Source organism: Strongylocentrotus purpuratus, unplaced genomic scaffold (assembly GCF_000002235.5).
Source record: "Strongylocentrotus purpuratus isolate Spur 01 unplaced genomic scaffold, Spur_5.0 spur5_scaffold_3, whole genome shotgun sequence".
NCBI lineage: Eukaryota > Metazoa > Echinodermata > Echinoidea > Camarodonta > Strongylocentrotidae > Strongylocentrotus > Strongylocentrotus purpuratus.
Genome location: NW_022145609.1, coordinates 24261562 through 24286314, shown reverse-complemented (window position 1 = coordinate 24286314; position 24753 = coordinate 24261562). Strand labels below are relative to the sequence as shown.

At 36.9% G+C, this 24753-nt stretch overlaps 1 protein-coding gene across 1 annotated transcript; it reads left to right on the top strand.

The window, feature by feature from the left end:
• The first annotated feature begins 16761 nt into the window (after positions 1-16761).
• Positions 16762-18764, top strand: LOC115928589 (acidic phospholipase A2 homolog). The gene is made up of 4 exons (XM_030995955.1): positions 16762-16837; positions 16961-17108; positions 17832-17971; positions 18624-18764. Exons 1-4 carry the CDS (start codon positions 16771-16773, stop codon positions 18746-18748), a joined length of 480 nt encoding a protein of 159 aa, XP_030851815.1. The 5' UTR covers positions 16762-16770; the 3' UTR covers positions 18749-18764.
• Positions 18765-24753: the final 5989 nt, after the last annotated feature.

The window sequence follows — 24753 nt, the reverse complement described above, 5'->3', positions numbered from 1 at the left end:
ATTCTATTTTGGTGCGATCTGAATCTGAATCGGTACAACTCAACAAAGTAACACTCCTAATTTTATGGAGTAAAACGCGTCGGAACATCGTGAAAATAGAAATTTAGTAAGTAATGTTGGACCTGACTTTACTAAACGTACTTTTTACGCTGTTTTTCTCTCAACTACGGGTTCGTAATAGCGCGCGAAATCTTTGACCGCTCTGACATCATGACGTCACGTGTCATGGCAACAGGACCTCATAAAAAGGGGGTGCTACGATAGAACGCGCTATCTCACTGCGGTGTGAATCCGGCGAATGCCACTGGGCGGACCGATAGCGCGAGCCACGGTCCCCCCTTGCGGTGTGAACAGCCTCCTATAGACACAGATAGAAAATAACAAATAGAACATAGGGGGGGGGGGGGATACCATCGATCGCCTTTATAAAGTTTGAAAGCCAGGTTTCTTTTCTGGTGCACTGAGGTAAGTGATTGGGATAGTCGAGATGCGATATAAAGAGTACTGTTTCTTAGAAAATTAGTGTTCGGTTTAGGTATGTTAATAGTACATTTCCTGTTTCTAAGGTTATAATTAATTTCTTTAAAAATGACTTTAGTAGAGATAATATCTGGTTCTTCAGTATTATGTACATCAGAATAACCAGGTCCTTCTTAACTTTAACATTGAGACAATCAAGTTTTAATCTATTGTAAAGTTCATGTCTGCTGAAGCGAGAATACACCCAAAGTACTATTCTTAATGCCCTGTTTTGTAATATCTGAAGCTTGTTTAGGTGCCCATCCAAATCGTAATACAATAATCAAAACGAGATCGAATCATCGTATTATATAAAAGTAGAGCAGTCGAGTCCGTTGATCGATAAATGGTCTAGCTCTTCGTAAGACAATAAAGTTCCGTAGTATTGTTGATTTCGCCCTTTCAATTTGTGGTGTCCATGCAAAATCAGTATCAAGTATAACACCGAGATATTTACATTGATCGACTCTCTCTAGGGGACAATTATCAATACAAACATTAATGTTCTCAAAATCTGTACGTTTACATTTTGTTCCTATGACCATAAAGTTACATTTCATTGCTAGCATAAGTTGATTAAGTAGTATTCTACAAGTACCATTGGAAAGGCATACTTTAATATGTGGAATATCAATACAAAGACACTACTTTGTTACGTAGTAATAAGAACAAAGATACTATTCCGTTTTGTATGGCGCATATCACATTACAATATTCCGTTTCTATGCACTTCCAAGTGCTAAGAAAACTACCTAGTAAAAGAATCTCGACATTATAACTATGGTAGCCGTTATATGCTCATACTTATGTGTTCGAATGTAAGCATTTTACAAGGTAATACCTATGTATACACTTGGGTGGAGAGTGGCAAATTTAGATTTGATGTCTTGCCACAGAGGACACAATGGAAGATACTCAAGTTCAACCACTTACAAGACTCATGGTTTGATAGGGAAGAGATGTCGCTCGTTTTTTTCGACGGCTCATTTTTCTTAAGGTTCGTAATTACTAAGCTTCATAATTGGGAAAATGAAACAAGGTTAATAATTCTGAAAATGAAATATGAATTGTGTGTGCCCACTTTCATTTGTCCGAATTACGAAAATTTGGAGCAACGAACCTTGGGAATAACGAACCTTCGGAATTATAAACATTCGCAATAAATTTGAGGAATAACGAGCAATCTGAAATATGAACCTTCGTAAAAAAAAAAGAAAAAAAAAAGAAGAAGATATGTAATCGTTTTCCTTATACGTTATATACCATGTTAACGTCGAGAGTAGTCCAGAATTTACCCGGTTCTTTATATTTCCTACACACTTGATTCAAGCCACCGAAGATGGCGTTATCAACAAACTCATAATCATGCTCACCAGCTCAGCCTTCGCAGGGCGGCGCAATTTTGTTTACACGCTAGCCTGGGCATATTTGTGATAAATACCATGGAAGCGACGGATATTGGAGTCTACAGCCTACTACCACATGCGAGGTGCATTATACACATGTACATCATGCATTGCAATCACGATCAGCGAGCAACCAATGACACATCAAATGACAATGACAATGACAATTCATTCTCATGAGAGTCGTGTCACCCACATTGGGGTATTGGAGAAGTTTACAATCAGTTTGAATTTGTCAAGTTAACACTGTACAATATATCTCTCCCTCTTTGGTTTATATAACCCCCTCCCACCCCCTTGTAAATGGAAGCAAATGAAAAAAGAAAGTTACTGGCACCAGTAAATTGTTATTTGAATTAATGAAGTACTGAAAATATTCTTGATATCAATTTAATAATTTGATATAAGACAAAAAAGGGAAACATAGAGATAGTATTGAACTCCTAACATGAATACTTAAATTAATAAATACTTAAATTATATTTACACATGGAGTAAAGGCATTGTTAATGAAAAGCTAGACTGGCTGCCTTTATCCTCTACAAATACATTAATGAGGCATCTACAGATAACTAAAGACTAAAGTTATATATTCAGTATCTACATATATGTATGTGTAGGCTTTGCCACCAGCGCACTTTTACGAGTATTATGGCGAAACTGGCCAGACTAGCGTGTAAAACAAATTTGCGCCGCCGGGCGTCCTAATTTAATGATCACGCCATCATCGACTGGTAGCAAGTAAGTAGGGATAGGAAGCGTTGGTGGTGGAGATCAAAATTAAATAGGCCAGATTCTGGACTACCTCAAGAGAGGCAAGTATTGATCAAATGCCTACTCCGAGGGTACATTGTACGTATCCAGCAAAGATTCAAACCCTCAACCTCCCGATTCAAAGTTAAGGACATGAACCACTATACACATTAAAATTGTTAAAGGAGAGAGTGTACATTCGCCACACTCTAATTTCAGATTACTCTCTATAAATATGTTATAAAAATCAAAATTTCCAAGTATTGATAAACATCACCAGACTTTAACATAAAAACAATACAACGAGTGCAACACACATGTATTAGACTACATATAGTAATATTATTTTGCATATCTAATAACAATTTCTCAATCACCACAAATATATGTGTGTGTGTGTGTGTGTGCGTGTGTGCGTGAGTGTGTGTGTGTTTGTGTGTGTGTGTGCGTGTGCGTGTGTGTGTGCGTGCTTGTGTGTGTTATGCGTGTGTATATACTTATGTGCAAATAAATCTCATTACTTTGTCTGGGGACCGACCTCTAAAGTCGCCATCTGAAAGATGTGACTCAGATATGAACATGGGTCCTTCATTTGTCGATTTGTTGGTGAAAACAGAGAGCTTACCTTACCGCTACACCAACATTGTGGCCCGAATTCACAAAGGAGGTTTGTCGACAAACCTTGGTTTTCGTACGTCATATGACGCGTTTTTACGCGTTTTAAAAAAAACCTGGTTTGTAAAAACGCGTAAAAACGCGTCATATGACGTACGAAAACCAAGGTTTGTCGACAAACCTCCTTTGTGAATTCGGGCCTGTATCTCCATAAATATCATTGGCTAAAAGTCTTTCGATATTCACACTGCTTTTGTCAACCAGTAATGATATTTAACACCAAAGTTGACCAATTATGCTATTTTAAGATCAAAGTTGACAAATTATGAAATGTTAACACTAAATTCGAATAGTCATGATTTCTTAACACCACAGTCGACCAAGCATGATATTCGAACACCAAAGGAGACCAATTATGATCATATTAATACCCCAGTCGACCAATGATGATACTTGAACACCAAAGCTTTAACAGCATCAAATTTCAGTTTTCATTTTTGCAGTCATCTTCTAAAAACTAATAAACGACCCAAGTGTGATTCTTTAGCTTTTAACAATATTTCAATTATCTAAAAAAGAGCCAAATCGTACAATTACCAAACTATGCCCCCTATTTTTGGGTGTCACATTGAGTCATTGTAATGAGCTGATTTCTTGTGACACTGGTGTTAATAGAACAGAACGGTATCAATTTTTTTCTTCATACTAAAGTAAAAGCTTTAACCCTAACTTGCACCTTTTCATTCATTGTAAACATGAAAGTTCATGCAAAATATTCACATGGTCTCTTTCAAAAACCTTAATCTTTTTGTACATGCCAGATAAAAATCAACTCAAAATGTTTACTTGATATATCTTTACCCTACATGTATAGCTGGTAAATCACGCAGTTGGCCTATTTTAATTTCACATTTTGTTCATCTTGAACATTATACATACTATAGGTCCTGCAGCACGTAGAGTTAAAATTACACCATTTATCCGTCAATGAATAATGCTATTTATGTTCCTTGCACAGACTACATTTCTCGTCGTGATTTATTTATCATACCCCTTTTCAGGTATAGGAGACGGGTGTTTGTGTATACATCTATTAGTTTAAGCTGATTCTTATACTTTGGATCAAATGTGTGCTGCGTCTTGAGTTTAATCACAGTATTTACTAGTGCAATAGCAGCACCGACTAGGGTTTAACTCTGACATAGTTTTAGCGTGGTATTGTTCTAGGGATGATGAATCCTAGAATTTGCTGGTCTAAAATTTGCAAACCTTGTAAGCCAGGCTTAGAAGAAAAGAACTCTTGTCTTAATACAGAAAAGGAGTGATTGGAGAAGACTAGCAAGCAGAATCTAAATATGGAATAATTATTTTTAAATGTTAAATACTTCATCCTATCATATTTAAATGGTGTTAATGATATGCCATCGGATTGCAATAAAAAAAAAGTATTTAGAAGCTAGATGCTGCTTGTAACTATCGGCTTGCATGGTGATGTAGGTATACAGTAGGCTTGTGGGTGCACCATGTGAGAAAGAGGGGGAGGATTGAGGGGTCCTGAAAATGACTCTCAGTAATCTTTCTTGAGGGTGTGTAGTCCTGAAAAGGACTGGTGGTGTAGAAAAAGACCGTTGATTATCTTTCTTAGCTTATAGTTCTAAGGAGTTACGACGGATAGTCAACCTGTTCGAAACGTCGAGCCACTCCCCCCATTCATCCTCTCCAAGCGCTAGTAGTTCTCTTTAGAACTATAAGCTAAGAAAGATAACCAACAGTCTTTTTCAAGACTACACCAACAGTCCTTTTCAGGACTACACACCCCCAAGAAAGATTACCGAGAGTCCTTTGCAGGACTACTCAATCCTCCCTCTCTCTCACATGGTGCACCCGCAAGCCTACTGTATATTTATATTAGAAGCTGTCATCCAACGTCAAAAAGCACCTAGGCCCACCCTCAGTTTAAATTGGTTGATGTCTGCAAAATGTGCTCTTGGATTTGAATATTTATCAAAAAGGTTTACTTTGGAAATTTCCTCACACAAATATAAACAAAAACAAGAAGAAGAAGAAGAAGGAAACTGCATCTAAACATTTGCTTAAAACAACATATCAAATTTTGACGACAGATGTGTAAGCAATGGCGCAACGTATGTCCAGCCACTAAGAGGCACTATGCCATATGGTGAGGGGCCGTGCTACGAAAGACCATAGAATGGGGGAGGGGATCGTGTCACCTTTTCAATTTCCTTTCCATGTCCCATGTTCCTCTTTCTTTCTTTCTCTCTCTCTCTTTCTCTCCCTCTCTTTTCCGACCCTCTGTCTTCTATTCCCCCCATTCCTTGCCATTAGATGTACCCCTTTTCCCTAATATTATTGTAAGTACGTCTCTTCGTGGAGAGTTACATTTCATTAATGCATGGATTTATAGTTGTGGTAATTTTTATCTTCATGAAATCTGGTAATCATCTCACTCATTATTCTCTCAATTGTGTATTTTTCTTTCACTAATCCATTTTAGGTGCTGCCAAATTCACGATGAATGCTACGACTCAATCATAGCGGGTGTCTGCAGGAATGATATCGTTTACCTAACTACCTACAAATACACCTGCAAATATCGATGGCCATGGTCGTCTGCCTCGAGCTCTATCACGTGTGGTAAGACTTTTATGATTTCAAATTCAAATTAATTTACTGAAATCTGAATGCCGACATAGAAGGATTATCATCAAAATAAACAAACAAATTTACCAACGAAACATGAGAACTCAAAACAATATCGAGGTATGTTTGAATAGGAACATAAACCTGAATATTAAATAGGCAACTCAATTAAAAACAAAATTAGTGCGTAGTGTTTTTTTTTTTTGGGGGGGGGTTTCCTGCCCATTTTTCAAGTAGGCCTACAGTAAAACCTTTCACCTCCTCCCCCCCCGCAAAAATAAAAAATAAACAATACAATAAATAATAATACAAATAAAAATAATACTGAATAAATAAAATTAAAAATTAAAAAAATAAAAATTAAATAAATGAATCAGTAAACATATCTCAAAAGACTCAATCTTGACTTTACTTGAATTTTGATTATTTCCTCTTTTTTTCTTTCCTTCTTTCTTTCTTCTTTTTCCTTTTCTTCTTCTTCTTCTCTTCTTCTTCATCTTCTTCTTCATCTTCTTCTTCTTCATCTTCTTCTTATTTTACTTCTTCCTCTGATTTTACTTCTTCTGCCCAACATTTGATCCTAAGTGTGGCTTCATTTGGATAAGCAATGTATACCTCGCTGATATATTATAATGCCCCCTTGAAAAAAAAAGATTATTATCGTTTTTTTAATTACAGATTCTTCCAAGAATGACGCTTGTCGACAATCACTGTGCGAGTGCGACAGGAACGCAGCTCTGTGTTTTGCTAGAAGCAAGTACAACATTGGCAACACCTTCTACGACAAGAATGGAAAATGCTAATGGACGGAGGCGTGGCGTGGCCCGAGTCACTGAGGGGGAGGGGGGGGGGGGTTACTGCAATTACTAGGTGGATGGAGTAGGAATGAATAAAGACCATCGATTAGAAGAAATAGGGGTTGGGATTGTGTGATTTGATCTTTATCATATTATATTCTCCTGTCCGTTCTCGCTCTTTCCCTTTTCTCTTTATATTTTCTCTTCTTCTGCTGTTTGATGAGGAAGAGGGGGGGGGGGGGGGGGGGTGTAATATTAATGATAATTATGTCTTATTTACCCAGGGTAGGGAGCCAAGATACCCCTCTTTCTGGCGGGACCTGCAATGTGTATTACCCTAGCATTACCAGGTACTCATTTACACCTGGTTAGCGAGTGGCAAATGTGGATTAATGTCTTGACAAATGGCGAGCTGGGAATTCAACCCCGACCCTTGCATTAAAAGTAATTATTGAACGGAACACTAAACCCCGACCACTCAGTGGTTATCAATATTCATTAACATGTCATTGTAAGTATCAATTCCTGCTACATCTTTCGACATTGATATCATGGTCTGTACATGTGTCGTGGTTTAGCGGTACGTGACCAGACGGTGATTAAGGTCTCATTGTTCGCGGTTCGAGTCCTATCCAGATACCATTACATCTACATTTGCCACTCTCCACCGAGGTAAAGTAAATGAAGGCTTTTGGCAGCGGGGCTAAAGCCAGCGTAAAATAGTATTTTGTAGGTGCCTTGGGCATCCCACGTGCTGAATAAATGCGCAACATTATTGCAGCTAATAATGAAATTTAGTTATTATCATTTGTAATAAATGTTAAGAATTTAGTACAACGTGTAATGACGAAACCTGGTCAACTCTTTTGAATATGGAATACCGGAGGGGTATAATTATGTTCGATACTTCGATTTGCCATTTTGCTGTATCAATTATCAATCAGCAGTCAAGATTGGAATATCTAAAGCGGAAACAGAATATGGAACAACATAATACGTCATAGATAGTATTGTCATGGAGTAGGACTGCAACAAAATAAAACAATTGTTGACAAATCGTTTTGTCTCTTTTACGTGACTTCTGTTCACGTAAAATGTTCATTTTATAGAATTACATTAAAGTGAAATATGACGGTAAATCAACCATTTATCTTCTTTTATGTGAGATCCTGTTTGCACTCGACCAACTTTGCTGTTGAATGCTGTATTCTGGTAATACAAATATGCATTTACAGAGCATAATACTGGAACGTCTCTGTAAATATGACACTAAAAAAGTTAATTATTCTGGTATGAAAGAAACATTAGATTTGTAAAGAGAACATCCGGCTTGACTAATAATATCGTGTTCACTGCCATAACTGTGAATTAATTATAAATTTAGTTTCATTTCGATTCACCTTTTTAAAAAAAAAACTGTTTTCGGGGGGTCTATTCACTATTCATAAGGACCGCTATTCATAAGGTCCGCTATTCATAAGGACCGCTATTCATAACGTGTAAATTCCCGTACTTCCGGGTCCGCTATTCATAATGGCAAAAGAGGGTCACTATTCATAATGAAATAAGGTTCGTTAATCATAAGGACCGCTATTCTTAACGTGAGATGAGGGTCGCTATTCATAATTCATATTAAGGGTCATTAATCATAAGGACCGCTATTCATAATATGAAATCAGGTTCGCTATTCATAATACGACGAGAGGGTCGCTATTCATAATACGAAATAAGGTTCATTACTTATAAGGGTCGCTATTCATAACACGGGAAGAGGGTCGCTATTCATAATAGGAAATGAGGGTCGCTAATCATAATAGAAGAAGAGGGTCGCTATTCATAATAGGAATATTATGAATAGCGACCCTCATTTCTTATTATGAATAGCGACCCTCTACTCCTATTATGAATAGCGACCCTCTTCTTCTATTATTAATAGCGACCCTCTACTCCTATTATGAATAGCGACCCTCTTCTTCTATTATGAATAGCGACCCTCTTCTCCTTTTATGAATAGCGACCCTCTTCTCATATTATGAATAGCGACCCTCATTTCTTATTATGAATAGCGACCCTCTACTCCTATTATGAATAGCGACCCTCTTCTATTATGAATAGCGATCCTCTTCTCCTATTATGAATAGCGACCCTCTTCTTCTATTATTAATAGCGACCCTCTACTCCTATTATGAATAGCGACCCTCTTCTTCTATTATGAATAGCGACCCTCTTCTCCTTTTATGAATAGCGAACCTCATTTCGTATTATGAATAGCGACCCTCTTCTCCTATTATGAATAGCGACCCTCTTCTCCTTTTATGAATAGCGACCCTCTTCTTCTATTATGAATAGCGATCCTCTTCTCCTATTATGAATAGCGACCCTCATTTCTTTTTATGAATAGCGACCCTCTACTCCTATTATGAATAGCGACCCTCTTCTTCTATTATGAATAGCGACCCTCTTCTTCTATTATGAATAGCGACCCTCATTTCTTATTATGAATAGCGACCCTCTACTCCTATTATGAATAGCGACCCTCTTCTTCTATTATGAATAGCGACCCCCTTCTTCTATTATGAATAGCGACCCTCATTTCTTATTATGAATAGCGACCCTCTTCTTCTATTATGAATAGCGACCCTTATTTCTTATTATGAATAGCGACCCTCTACTCCTATTATGAATAGCGACCCTCTTCTTCTATTATGAATAGCGACCCCCTTCTTCTATTATGAGTAGCGACCCTCATTTCTTATTATGAATAGCGACCCTCTTCTCCTATTATGAATAGCGACCCTCTTCTTCTATTATGAATAGCGACCCTCTTCTCCTTTTATGAATAGCGACCCTCATTTCTTATTATGAATAATGACCCTTATGAATAATAACCCTTATGAATAACGACCCTCATTTTGCATTATGAATAGCGACCCTCATTTTGTATTATGAATAGCGACCCTCAATTCGTATTATGAATAGCGACCCTCTTTCTGTGTTATGAATACCGACCCTTTTGTAATGTTATGAATAGGGACCCTTATGAATAACGACCCCGTTTTCCTATTATGAATAGCGACCCTCTTCTAATATTATGAATACCGACCCTCTTCTTTGATTATGAATAGCGGTCCTTATGAATAATGACCCTTATGAATAATGACCCTTTTCTCCAATTATGAAAAGCGGACCTTATGAATAGCGGTCCTTATGAATAATGGACCTTATGAATAGCGGACCTTACGAATAGCGGTCCTTATGAATAGCGACATTGACCCGTTTTCGGTAGCCTCAATGGTGAACTGCATCTCCAGGCACTTTGCGGTGCATTAATCACTGAACTTATTGTGTTCAAAGAGGAACGTCTCCGTTAATATGATACTAAAAAAGCTAATTATTCTATGATGAAAAAAAACATTTGTAAAGATGATATCCGGCGTGACTAATGATATCGTGTCCACTGCCATATTTGTTAATTAATATTGCATCAAATTTCATTTTGATTCATCCTTTTTTTTTGAGAATTGTTTTCGGTAACCTAAATGGTGAGCTGCATCTCCAGGCACTTTGCGGTGCATGAATCACTGAACTTATTGTGTTCAAACAGGATTAACATTGCCTGTCATTTGGAATATAAGATATTTGTGACAATATGTGTGTGCTGACAGACAGTTTATTAATATATCATGAAGGAGCTCAATACATTCTTAAACTGATGATGTCATTTTATTCCATATCAATACAAATTAGGTCATTGAGTTTGCTTAACTTCACACAAACAGTTGTCGCATGAAATGTCGGATAAGGCTCAAATCGACTGTACCGTACCCCTTATACAATTTTAATCACGTTTCATTTTCGGTTATCGTGTGGGTACTGTTGTTATTGATTATCGCTTGTCGAACTTATCTAGAAAGTTAAAAGTCAAATCTATTTCTGTGGATTTCTGCTTCCAACCTACCCATGCAAGTTTATATGAACATTATTATAGTTCTGTTAAAACTGACAACCACTTTGTGAGGTTTCTCATTCTATTCAGCTTAGGTTGGAAGAATATCAAGACATAAATGCCGCCTAAAATGCATTGCGCTTCAATGGTCTCAAATTAGAAACATCACGAGAAACAGCTGAACAGTTATAGGACCAAACTTTCATGTGCTATGTACTATGTGTAGTCCCATATACTGTCTGCAGTACACGTGACTGTTAGGAAGATGCAGTTAGTTTCCACTCATTTTAATGATCCCAAAGCCTAACAGTATTCACCAATTATTATGATCTATATACTTGTTCAAATGTTACCAGTTGTTCCTAGGCAGATTCTTTTGCAGGAAAGTTACATGTCCAGAAATTCACTTTCCCCCTACCACACCAATTCTCGCCCTTGATTTATATAAATCTAATTGAATCAAATTTAAAGCTATTTATTTTGCACTATAATACACATCTAAAACAATCAATTACAAATCTTTGATGGTGATGAGGGACACCTGGTAGTAGTAATAATATTCATCCATCGGGTTCCCTTATTAACAAAAATTGGACACCCATACTTTCTAACATCTATTTACTGCTCTTGCCTTTATTACCCCACTGTCTCTCTTCTCTCTTTTCATTTCTCTTTCTCTTTTTTCCCCCATCGCTCCTATTGTTTCTGTCTCCCCATTCCAGTTCTACTTGTTTATTAGGTTTACCACGTCGTTATCACGGTGATGTATTCTTAAACACATTTATCCACCAATTAAGACATGTAGGTGAATCTTGCGCATTACTTTGTGATAATTATGGCATGATCTTAATAATAATAAATTGAAACGGGTTTAGAAGGGGCTGTTTACCTAGTCGCTCTGTGAGTTCCCCCTCGGACACTCAAACCAACAAGTAGGTGTAAAGCAGACACACGAATCAGCCTATTAAATATGTTGTAAATTATATTTTTAAAGAAATGTACAGAAGCTGAAACTTGATGCAGAAATATATATATATATATATATATATATATATATATATAGTGCATTAAGTTCAACACATGTCCGCTACCTATCACATCTAGTTTTTTCAGTATCAAACTATTATCCTGACCGGATCTTGCCTCAGACAAAACATCATATAGAATTATTATTCAGACACACATTGGAGTCGCATAACTGTCATGTCATGGCCCGCACGATTAGGTGATCAGAAGAACTTATTTCTTTTCTTCTCAAAAGCCAAAGCAAAGTGAAACCTGGCGGTAGTTCATCCAGTTAGCTCTTTCAGAAATCGTTAGATTTCTGTATTCTGCAATTGTTTCCCCAGGGCCGTCTGGTCTTTGAATCACTTACAAGCCCACCATGATGAATTAAAAACTGAGTAAATAAACCACCTAAAAATGTTTTTTTTTTGTTCCCTGTTCTTTTTCTTTAACAAATAAACATGATCGGAAACGAAACTTGATCACGCTTTGACTGTTCGGGATAATATGGTTAACTGGAGAAATACCTCAGCCGAACATTTCATACTTTCAGCGGCAAGATCTAAAGTTTGCTCTTTCAAAATTCGTTTGATTGATTTCCTTTCGTACAATTAGATAAGTTTATTTACGTCTGGGGACCGACCTTTAACATCACCATCCGAAAGACGTGGCCCAGTTTCGAACCGGATTCCGCCTGAGCCAGTTCGTAGGTGAATACGAAGAGCTGACCAAGTCGGCATACAGCTAGACCAACTCACATCTCCCTCATTTGTATTTGTTTATACATCGAAGTTTAAGTTCCTGATTCTCAGACTTCAGATCAAAATCTTGCAGAATGTAGAGTTAAAATTACACCATTTATCAGTCAATGAACAATGGCTACTGTTTCCTGCGCAGACTTACATTTTCTATCGTGTGTAATTTATCATATACCTTTCCAGGTGAGGAGACAGGTATTTGTGTATAAATTTAAGTTTAAGTTCACGATTCTCATACTTTGGATCATAATCTTGTTGCGTGCACAGTTAAATAACACTAATTACTCCCTAACTAGTGGAATAGCTGAATCCACAAGGGTTTAACTATATAATATCTCATGTATAGAGAGACAGGAGAAAGAGAGAGGGGGAGAGAGAGAGGGAGAGAGGGGAAGAGTGAGAGAGAAAATAGTGAGACAGAGACAGACATTATTGTTTTCAACAACAACTACTGCGTTCAACTAGTATATATATCAAATATATTCTGCAAAGATTCTTTATCTTTCATTGACATAGACTGATTTCATGGGGGGGGGGGGGGATTCAGATTATACATGTACCTCCATTAAATTAATCAATTTAATCTAATAATAAGTTCTGTGGGGGGAGGGGGGTGGGGGTCAGACCATAAGTTCCCCCTCTAAAACCGCTACTGGATGGGAATACTAGGAAATTTGTAAATCGAAAACAGAACTTGGCACAGAATATACGTCATCAATATGGTATTTTTTCTAAAAGTACATAAAAAAGTTGATGCAATTTGTTATTTGATCTCTTAACTCAAATTATTAGGGAATGCTCACGTGATCAAAGCCATATCTATTCATAAAGTAAAGCAAATTGAAAACCTGATCACCCACTCTTCGTTTCAATTTTTTATAGAACTTGTGAAAATGTTCGGCTAAGGTATATGTCCAATCAATCGTGGCAAGCCCTTTATCCACATTTAAATAAGTTTCGTTTGCAAGTTCTATTGTGCTTCAATAACGCCAATCAAGGTTAAGTAACCAATAGAAAATGCATGATTTAATTAGTTTACATAGCCGAAAGAAAAACATTCATAAACAGCTAACGAAAATTTACTTGGCAAATAGTTGACATACTTGAGTTAATTAACATTTGTTGATGAAAGGAGAACAAGTTGGAAAATAACATTGACCCTTTATTCGCAACGGGTGATATATTTTGTGAACGACTACCGAAGGAGGAGATTCGGGGTCTGAATTAGAACTTAAATCGTACCGGCCCCTAAAATGACAGACTTTAAATGAACTAAAGACAAGTCAAAGTAATGGTCAATTATTAGAGCTGTTTAATCCTTTCTTGTTGTTGGTGTTTTGTTTGTTGGTGATTTATCAGGTTTTTTTGTATACAATCATTTTAAGAAACTCATGTCATAGTGAACCCACAAATTAGGAGTTTGCAATATACAGTATCAGTAACTTGTCTGATAAATGCCCAATCGGTTAATGGGAGCAAGTCAAAAGGGGGCGGAAATATGTTCCGATGGTTACGCGCATTCGGGCGTTCGCGTTTAGACGGTAGAAAGGAAATTTGACATCCAGAGAACGAAAATAGAAGACCCCTCTTTTCCCTCTTTCCCCTTCCTCCTTTAGTGTTTTTTTCTTGGATGTGATGTTGGCATTCCCTTGACTTCCATCACCATTTCTGACACTTCGATACTTGCTCTTTTCTCCTTCGAATACACCATACACACGCACACACAAACGCATACTCACTCTTTTCTACCGCACTGGGTGATAGAAACCTACGTAGGAAGGTGGGCGACGTCTATTGGCAACAGTTGCCATTATTGGCAGGTGTCGAAAATATAGGCAGAAGGAGAGGAAATACACCATTAATGTAGGTGAGGGGTGGGGGATTGAAAAGAGAGATATGATCAAATCAAAGAAAATTCTTGTTCAATTGGCAGATTGTTGAAGAAATCACGTTATAGTGGTTGCAATCACTCATTTTTAACCCTCATCTGCCATTTCGATCTCATTTATGAGCCCAAGTTCATTGTATTCTTGACAAGTGGATTACATGCTTGTTTCTCCCTGATTTTCTTCTTCTTTTTGATCACCCTATTCTGCTCTATGGAAGTGAGATTTGAGGATTTGAAGTGCTACATTATCCTGAAATAAGTTCCACTTTAAATTTTGTAAGCAAGCCCTTTCTGTGAACAAAACGACCGCAAATTGTAAGGTAATTGGTAAATTAGGGATGTTTAAACTTGAGAAATATATCGAAAGCAGAATGATAAACTTCTCTTGTAGGAATACATAGTGGACATTTTCTGGTAAGGTGTACATATTATCTTAAAATTACTCTTTGGGCAGGATATCTATCAGGCACCTTGGTTGAAAAAAATCAAGCTGAACCTGGACAATAGGCCATTTTCGTAATGTAACCAAATTTAATGCATAAGTCTTTGTGAAGTGCCTCAATACAAATTATTTCATTCACCTGAGAAAAATAATAATATTTCAACAGACAGAATCCGAACTGCAAACATTTGTTGTTGCCAGGTAGGACAAACATTTAATATATGCAGTTTGAATTCTGACTATTGACATAGTATTATTATTATATTCTTATCAAGTGAATAAGATAACTTGTATTGAAGCACTTCACAAAGACTTATGTATTACATTTGGTTACATTACGAAAATGGCCTATTTAAGGTGGTCTAATTTATGGGAAATTTGTGAAAATACTAGTTGATTTTCATGTCCAGTATTGGTCTGCTTGTATGTACGACAATTCACTTTTGTGTTAACAATCGAACCTTCAAACATTCTTTATGTTTAGGAAGAATCTTAATCGATCTCATTAAAAGAGATCGGACAATGTTAAGTCGTTTTCGCTGTGGCAATCATCACCTGCCGATTGTATTCGGTAGATATTCAAATACTCCCAGCCGTCCCAGGAAAATGAGTTTATGTACGCTCTGCAATTTGCAATCACTTGGTGACGAGTTTCATAACTTATTTGTATGTCCTGCCTTTCGTACAGACTGAAAATTGTTCCTCGGTAAATATTTTATTGAAAGACCGAAGACACTGAAAATGGATCTTCTTCTTCTTCTTCAAGTAGCTCTGTCTTGAAGTCCTTTGCAATCTCACGCACTAGACGCTGGAATGGCCTCCTTTACTGCTGAAGATTCTTGCAGATGTGTGAGAGTGCATGTGTGTGGCTTTTTAACTCCAATAATGCACAAACACGTTTAAATTTAGTAAAATTCTGTCAAATAATAATGCTACGTTTTTACTAATTTAAGTATGTGTACATAACATGTTATGAGTTGAATGTTATCTTCATGTTTCTCTTCTTTGTCTTTTATCAAATCATCAAATTGATATCAAGAATATTTTTAGCAATTCATCAATTTAAGTAACAAATTACAGGTGCCAGTAACTTTCTTTAAAATTACTCTCATTAATGATGTTGTCATTAGTTATCATTTTAAGTATTATTACAGTATTTTTGTTTATCATCATCATTATTGTTATTATTATTATCATTATTATTATTATTATTATCATTATTATTATTATTATTATCATTATCATTATTATTAATATTATCATAATTATTATCACCATCGTTGTTTGTGATTTTTTATATTTCATTGATTACATTAATTCGATTAGAATTGTGTTATGTACAGAGTTAAATTTACAACGATAAATAGACACCCAGTTCAATTCCTTTAATGTATTAATTTAACGTTACAGTAGCAAAATATGGATGAAAAAGATCAATTGTAACGGTCCAATCACAGCACGTCTTACATGCATTGCAAATACTGGTATCTCACTTTAAACCAATCACGATCAAGTTACGTAACCCCTATGATATAGTAAAGAGAATGTTGGGGTAGGTGTTATCTGTATTCTAGAGTATTTGATTTACCAATGTAATATAAAGAAATAGTACAAATGAAATGATATATTTTACAAATATCAATGACAACCAAGATCAAACGAGTTCAGTATTTAATTTCATGGCCTAGGTCAAACATGCCCGAAACCTTATACCACAGCAAGGCTACCATCATCATGATTGAACGATTTCTGAAGCAGTAGCGGGTACACGATTGTAACTTTAAACAGTATGGTCAGAAAAAAAGGTGAAATTTGTAGATGTAAACATAATATTCTGTATCAATCAAACGTCTCACTTATCAAGTGATTCTCTTTGCCACTCTCTCAATGTGGAAGCCTGGTAAATCTTGCATCAGCTAGGGCTTTTCAGTAAAAACCTTTAATTGATCTATTTAATCTCAACGGTTCGGTGGTAAAACAATGGAGTTACTCCTCAGAGTTTTGGTGATGACGTCGCTATTGTTGGCTCGGACGACATCCGAAAATGGTAAGTGGTATTGTAGACCAAACTTATGTTCCGTTGATATTTTTGGCGAAGTGAGGAATTCTTTTCCATTACAGTCCTGACAAAACTTTAATATGATTGTTCGTTGTTTTCCTTCTGTTGAAGGTAAACTGCAGCGCGTGGAAGAGCAGAACTTTGTCCAGTTTGCTGTTATGGTCACATGTGCCACGTCCTTACCAGGGTTCCTGTTCAACGACTACGGGTGCCACTGTGGACTAGGGGGCAAAGGCACCCCTGTAGATGATGTAGACAGGTAAGCTTTACTAGGGAGCGTCACTAGAATATTATCACTAGTAGCTAGAGGGGAGGGGGTGAAGTGGAATGATACATTGAATATGGATAGATTTGCTAACAGAAGAAATATGTGCGGTAAAATGGATATAGCGCCATATTTTTGTTCAAATGTGCTCTTGGATTTGAATATTTATCAAAAAGGTTTACTTTGGAAATTTCCTCACAAAAATATAAACAAAAACAAGAAGAAGAAAAAGAAAACTGCATCTAAAAAATTGCTTAAAACAATATATCCAACTTTGACGACAGACTGATGTGTAAGCAATGGCGTAACGTATGTCCAGCCACAAAGAGGCACTATGCCATATGGTGAGGGGCCGTGCTACACAAATAGGTGGATTGAATACGAAAGACCATAGAATTGGGGAGGGGATAGTGTCGCCTTTTTCATTTTTCCTTTCCATGTCCCAAGTATCCCTCCTTTCTTTCTTTCTCTCTCTCTCCCTCTCTTCTCCGACCATCTGTCTTCTATCTTTCCCCTTCCTTGCCATTAAATGCACCCCTTTCCCCTAATATTATTGTAATCCCCTAATATTATTGTAAGTACGTCTCTTCATGGAGAGTGACATTTTATAAATGCATGGCCTTATAGTTGTGGTCATTTTTATATTCATGAAATCTGGTAATCATCTCACTCACTATTCTCTCAAATGCGTATTTTTCTTTCACTAATCCATTTTAGGTGCTGCCAAATTCATGATGAATGCTACGACTCAATCATAGCGGGTGTATGCAGGAATGATATCGTTTACCTAACTACCTACAAATATACCTGCAAATATCGGTGGCCATGGTCGTCTGCCTCGAGCTCGATCACGTGTGGTAAGACTTTTATGATTTCAAATTCAAATTAATTTACTGAAATCTGAATGCCGACATAGAAGGATTATCATCAAAACAAACAAACAAATTTACAAACGAAACATAAGAACTCAAAAAAAAAAATCGAGGTATGTTGAATAGAAATATAAACCTGAATCGAACATAGGCAACTCGTTTAAAAACAATACTGTACATACTTATGATCGCATGACACTCGACAAAATTAGTGCGTAGTGTTTAGGAGGGGGGGGGGGGGGGCTTTCCTGCCCATTTTTCAAGTAGGCCTACAGTAAAAACCTTTCACCTCCCCCCCCCCCGCAAAAATAAAATAAAAATTAAAAATTAATAAAATAAATCAGTAAACATATCTAAAAAGACTCAATCTTGATTTTACTTGAATTTTGATTATTTCCTCTTTTTTGCTTTCTTTCTTCTTTTTCCTTTTCTTCTTCTTCCTCTCTTCTTCTTCATCTTCTTCTTCATCTTCTTCTTCATCTTCTTCTTATTTTAATTCTTCCTCTGATTTTACTTCTTCTGCCCAATATTTGATCTTAAGTGTGACTTCATTTGGATTAGCAATTTATACCTCGCTGATATAATATAATGCCCCCCTTGAAGAATAAAAGATTATTATCATTTTTTAAAATTATAGATGCTTCCAAGAATGACGCTTGTCGACAATCACTGTGCGAGTGCGACAGGAACGGAGCTCTGTGTTTTGCTAGAAGCAAGTACAACATTGGCAACACCTTCTACGACAAGAATGGGAAATGCTAATGGACGGAGGCGTGGTGTGGCCCGAGTCATTGAGGGGGGGGGGGGGGGGGGTTACTGCAATTACTAGGTGGATGGAGTAGGAATGAATAAAGACCATCGATTAGAAGAAATAGGGGTTGGGATTGTGTGATTTGATCTTTATCATATTATATTCTCCTGTCCGTTCTCGCTCTTTCCCTTTTCTCTTTATATTTTCTCTTCTTCTGCTGTTTGATGAGGAAGAGGGGGGGGGGGGGTGTAATATTAATGATAATTATGTCTTATTTACCCAGGGTAGGGAGCCAAGATACCCCTCTTTCTGGCGGGACCTGCAATGTGTATTACCCTAGCATTACCAGGTACTCATTTACACCTGGTTAGCGAGTGGCAAATGTGGATTAATGTCTTGACAAATGGCGAGCTGGGAATTCAACCCCGACCCTTGCATTAAAAGTAATTATTGAACGGAACACTAAACCCCGACCACTCAGTGGTTATCAATATTCATTAACATGTCATTGTAAGTATCAATTCCTGCTACATCTTTCGACATTGATATCATGGTCTGTACATGTGTCGTGGTTTAGCGGTACGTGACCAGACGGTGATTAAGGTCTCATTGTTCGCGGTTCGAGTCCTATCCAGATACCATTACATCTACATTTGCCACTCTCCACCGAGGTAAAGTAAATGAAGGCTTTTGGCAGCGGGGCTAAAGCCAGCGTAAAATAGTATTTTGTAGGTGCCTTGGGCATCCCACGTGCTGAATAAATGCGCAACATTATTGCAGCTAATAATGAAATTTAGTTATTATCATTTGTAATAAATGTTAAGAATTTAGTACAACGTGTAATGACGAAACCTGGTCAACTCTTTTGAATATGGAATACCGGAGGGGTATAATTATGTTCGATACTTCGATTTGCCATTTTGCTGTATCAATTATCAATCAGCAGTCAAGATTGGAATATCTAAAGCGGAAACAGAATATGGAACAACATAATACGTCATAGATAGTATTGTCATGGAGTAGGACTGCAACAAAATAAAACAATTGTTGACAAATCGTTTTGTCTCTTTTACGTGACTTCTGTTCACGTAAAATGTTCATTTTATAGAATTACATTAAAGTGAAATATGACGGTAAATCAACCATTTATCTTCTTTTATGTGAGATCCTGTTTGCACTCGACCAACTTTGCTGTTGAATGCTGTATTCTGGTAATACAAATATGCATTTACAGAGCATAATACTGGAATGTCTCTGTAAATATGACACTAAAAAAGTTAATTATTCTGGTATGAAAGAAACATTAGATTTGTAAAGAGAACATCCGGCTTGACTAATAATATCGTGTTCACTGCCATAACTGTGAATTAATTATAAATTTAGTTTCATTTCGATTCACCCTTTTTTTTTAAAAACTGTTTTCGGGGGGTCTATTCACTATTCATAAGGACCGCTATTCATAAGGTCCGCTATTCATAAGGACCGCTATTCATAACGTGCAAATTCCCGTACTTCCGGGTCCGCTATTCATAATGGCAAAAGAGGGTCACTATTCATAATGAAATAAGGTTCGTTAATCATAAGGACCGCTATTCTTAACGTGAGATGAGGGTCGCTATTCATAATTCATATTAAGGGTCATTAATCATAAGGACCGCTATTCATAATATGAAATCAGGTTCGCTATTCATAATACGACGAGAGGGTCGCTATTCATAATACGAAATAAGGTTCATTACTTATAAGGGTCGCTATTCATAACACGGGAAGAGGGTCGCTATTCATAATAGGAAATGAGGGTCGCTAATCATAATAGAAGAAGAGGGTCGCTATTCATAATAGGAATATTATGAATAGCGACCCTCATTTCTTATTATGAATAGCGACCCTCTACTCCTATTATGAATAGCGACCCTCTTCTTCTATTATTAATAGCGACCCTCTACTCCTATTATGAATAGCGACCCTCTTCTTCTATTATGAATAGCGACCCTCTTCTCCTTTTATGAATAGCGACCCTCTTCTCATATTATGAATAGCGACCCTCATTTCTTATTATGAATAGCGACCCTCTACTCCTATTATGAATAGCGACCCTCTTCTATTATGAATAGCGATCCTCTTCTCCTATTATGAATAGCGACCCTCTTCTTCTATTATTAATAGCGACCCTCTACTCCTATTATGAATAGCGACCCTCTTCTTCTATTATGAATAGCGACCCTCTTCTCCTTTTATGAATAGCGAACCTCATTTCGTATTATGAATAGCGACCCTCTTCTCCTATTATGAATAGCGACCCTCTTCTCCTTTTATGAATAGCGACCCTCTTCTTCTATTATGAATAGCGATCCTCTTCTCCTATTATGAAAAGCGACCCTCATTTCTTTTTATGAATAGCGACCCTCTACTCCTATTATGAATAGCGACCCTCTTCTTCTATTATGAATAGCGACCCTCTTCTTCTATTATGAATAGCGACCCTCATTTCTTATTATGAATAGCGACCCTCTACTCCTATTATGAATAGCGACCCTCTTCTTCTATTATGAATAGCGACCCCCTTCGTCTATTATGAATAGCGACCCTCATTTCTTATTATGAATAGCGACCCTCTTCTTCTATTATGAATAGCGACCCTTATTTCTTATTATGAATAGCGACCCTCTACTCCTATTATGAATAGCGACCCTCTTCTTCTATTATGAATAGCGACCCCCTTCTTCTATTATGAGTAGCGACCCTCATTTCTTATTATGAATAGCGACCCTCTTCTCCTATTATGAATAGCGACCCTCTTCTTCTATTATGAATAGCGACCCTCTTCTCCTTTTATGAATAGCGACCCTCATTTCTTATTATGAATAATGACCCTTATGAATAATATCCCTTATGAATAACGACCCTCATTTTGCATTATGAATAGCGACCCTCATTTTGTATTATGAATAGCGACCCTCAATTCGTATTATGAATAGCGACCCTCTTTCTCTGTTATGAATACCGACCCTTTTGTAATATTATGAATAGGGACCCTTATGAATAACGACCCCGTTTTCCTATTATGAATAGCGACCCTCTTCTAATATTATGAATACCGACCCTCTTCTTTGATTATGAATAGCGGTCCTTATGAATAATGACCCTTATGAATAATGACCCTTTTCTCCAATTATGAAAAGCGGACCTTATGAATAGCGGTCCTTATGAATAATGGACCTTATGAATAGCGGACCTTACGAATAGCGGTCCTTATGAATAGCGACATTGACCCGTTTTCGGTAGCCTCAATGGTGAACTGCATCTCCAGGCACTTTGCGGTGCATTAATCACTGAACTTATTGTGTTCAAAGAGGAACGTCTCCGTTAATATGATACTAAAAAAGCTAATTATTCTATGATGAAAAAAAAACATTTGTAAAGATGATATCCGGCGTGACTAATGATATCGTGTCCACTGCCATATTTGTTAATTAATATTGCATCAAATTTCATTTTGATTCATCCTTTTTTTTTGAGAATTGTTTTCGGTAACCTAAATGGTGAGCTGCATCTCCAGGCACTTTGCGGTGCATGAATCACTGAACTTATTGTGTTCAAACAGGATTAACATTGCCTGTCATTTGGAATATAAGATATTTGTGACAATATGTGTGTGCTGACAGACAGTTTATTAATATATCATGAAGGAGCTCAATACATTCTTAAACTGATGATGTCATTTTATTCCATATCAATACAAATTAGGTCATTGAGTTTGCTTAACTTCACACAAACAGTTGTCGCATGAAATGTCGGATAAGGCTCAAATCGACTGTACCGTACCCCTTATACAATTTTAATCACGTTTCATTTTCGGTTATCGTGTGGGTACTGTTGTTATTGATTATCGCTTGTCGAACTTATCTAGAAAGTTAAAAGTCAAATCTATTTCTGTGGATTTCTGCTTCCAACCTACCCATGCAAGTTTATATGAACATTATTATAGTTCTGTTAAAACTGACAACCACTTTGTGAGGTTTCTCATTCTATTCAGCTTAGGTTGGAAGAATATCAAGACATAAATGCCGCCTAAAATGCATTGCGCTTCAATGGTCTCATATTGGAAACATCACGAGAAACAGCTGAACAGTTATAGGACCAAACTTTCATGTGCTATGTACTATGTGTAGTCCCATATACTGTCTGCAGTACACGTGACTGTTAGGAAGATGCAGTTAGTTTCCACTCATTTTAATGATCCCAAAGCCTAACAGTATTCACCAATTATTATGATCTATATACTTGTTCAAATGTTACCAGTTGTTCCTAGGCAGATTCTTTTGCAGGAAAGTTACATGTCCAGAAATTCACTTTCCCCCTACCACACCAATTCTCGCCCTTGATTTATATAAATCTAATTGAATCAAATTTAAAGCTATTTATTTTGCACTATAATACACATCTAAAACAATCAATTACAAATCTTTGATGGTGATGAGGGACACCTGGTAGTAGTAATAATATTCATCCATCGGGTTCCCTTATTAACAAAAATTGGACACCCATACTTTCTAACATCTATTTACTGCTCTTGCCTTTATTACCCCACTGTCTCTCTTCTCTCTTTTCATTTCTCTTTCTCTTTTTTCCCCCATCGCTCCTATTGTTTCTGTCTCCCCATTCCAGTTCTACTTGTTTATTAGGTTTACCACGTCGTTATCACGGTGATGTATTCTTAAACACATTTATCCACCAATTAAGACATGTAGGTGAATCTTGCGCATTACTTTGTGATAATTATGGCATGATCTTAATAATAATAAATTGAAACGGGTTTAGAAGGGGCTGTTTACCTAGTCGCTCTGTGAGTTCCCCCTCGGACACTCAAACCAACAAGTAGGTGTAAAGCAGACACACGAATCAGCCTATTAAATATGTTGTAAATTATATTTTTAAAGAAATGTACAGAAGCTGAAACTTGATGCAGAATATATATATATATATATATATATATAGTGCATTAAGTTCAACACATGTCCGCTACCTATCACATCTAGTTTTTTCAGTATCAAACTATTATCCTGACCGGATCTTGCCTCAGACAAAACATCATATAGAATTATTATTCAGACACACATTGGAGTCGCATAACTGTCATGTCATGGCCCGCACGATTAGGTGATCAGAAGAACTTATTTCTTTTCTTCTCAAAAGCCAAAGCAAAGTGAAACCTGGCGGTAGTTCATCCAGTTAGCTCTTTCAGAAATCGTTAGATTTCTGTATTCTGCAATTGTTTCCCCAGGGCCGTCTGGTCTTTGAATCACTTACAAGCCCACCATGATGAATTAAAAACTGAGTAAATAAACCACCTAAAAATGTTTTTTTTTTGTTCCCTGTTCTTTTTCTTTAACAAATAAACATGATCGGAAACGAAACTTGATCACGCTTTGACTGTTCGGGATAATATGGTTAACTGGAGAAATACCTCAGCCGAACATTTCATACTTTCAGCGGCAAGATCTAAAGTTTGCTCTTTCAAAATTCGTTTGATTGATTTCCTTTCGTACAATTAGATAAGTTTATTTACGTCTGGGGACCGACCTTTAACATCACCATCCGAAAGACGTGGCCCAGTTTCGAACCGGATTCCGCCTGAGCCAGTTCGTAGGTGAATACGAAGAGCTGACCAAGTCGGCATACAGCTAGACCAACTCACATCTCCCTCATTTGTATTTGTTTATACATCGAAGTTTAAGTTCCTGATTCTCAGACTTCAGATCAAAATCTTGCAGAATGTAGAGTTAAAATTACACCATTTATCAGTCAATGAACAATGGCTACTGTTTCCTGCGCAGACTTACATTTTCTATCGTGTGTAATTTATCATATACCTTTCCAGGTGAGGAGACAGGTATTTGTGTATAAATTTAAGTTTAAGTTCACGATTCTCATACTTTGGATCATAATCTTGTTGCGTGCACAGTTAAATAACACTAATTACTCCCTAACTAGTGGAATAGCTGAATCCACAAGG

Coding starts and splice junctions, on each gene's coding strand:
- LOC115928589 (XM_030995955.1), top strand. CDS start 16,771: ATGGAGTTACTCCTCAGAGTTTTGGTGATGACGTCGCTATTGTTGGCT. Junction 16,838..16,960: donor TCGGACGACATCCGAAAATG/GTAAGTGGTATT, acceptor CTTCTGTTGAAG/GTAAACTGCAGCGCGTGGAA. Junction 17,109..17,831: donor CCTGTAGATGATGTAGACAG/GTAAGCTTTACT, acceptor AATCCATTTTAG/GTGCTGCCAAATTCATGATG.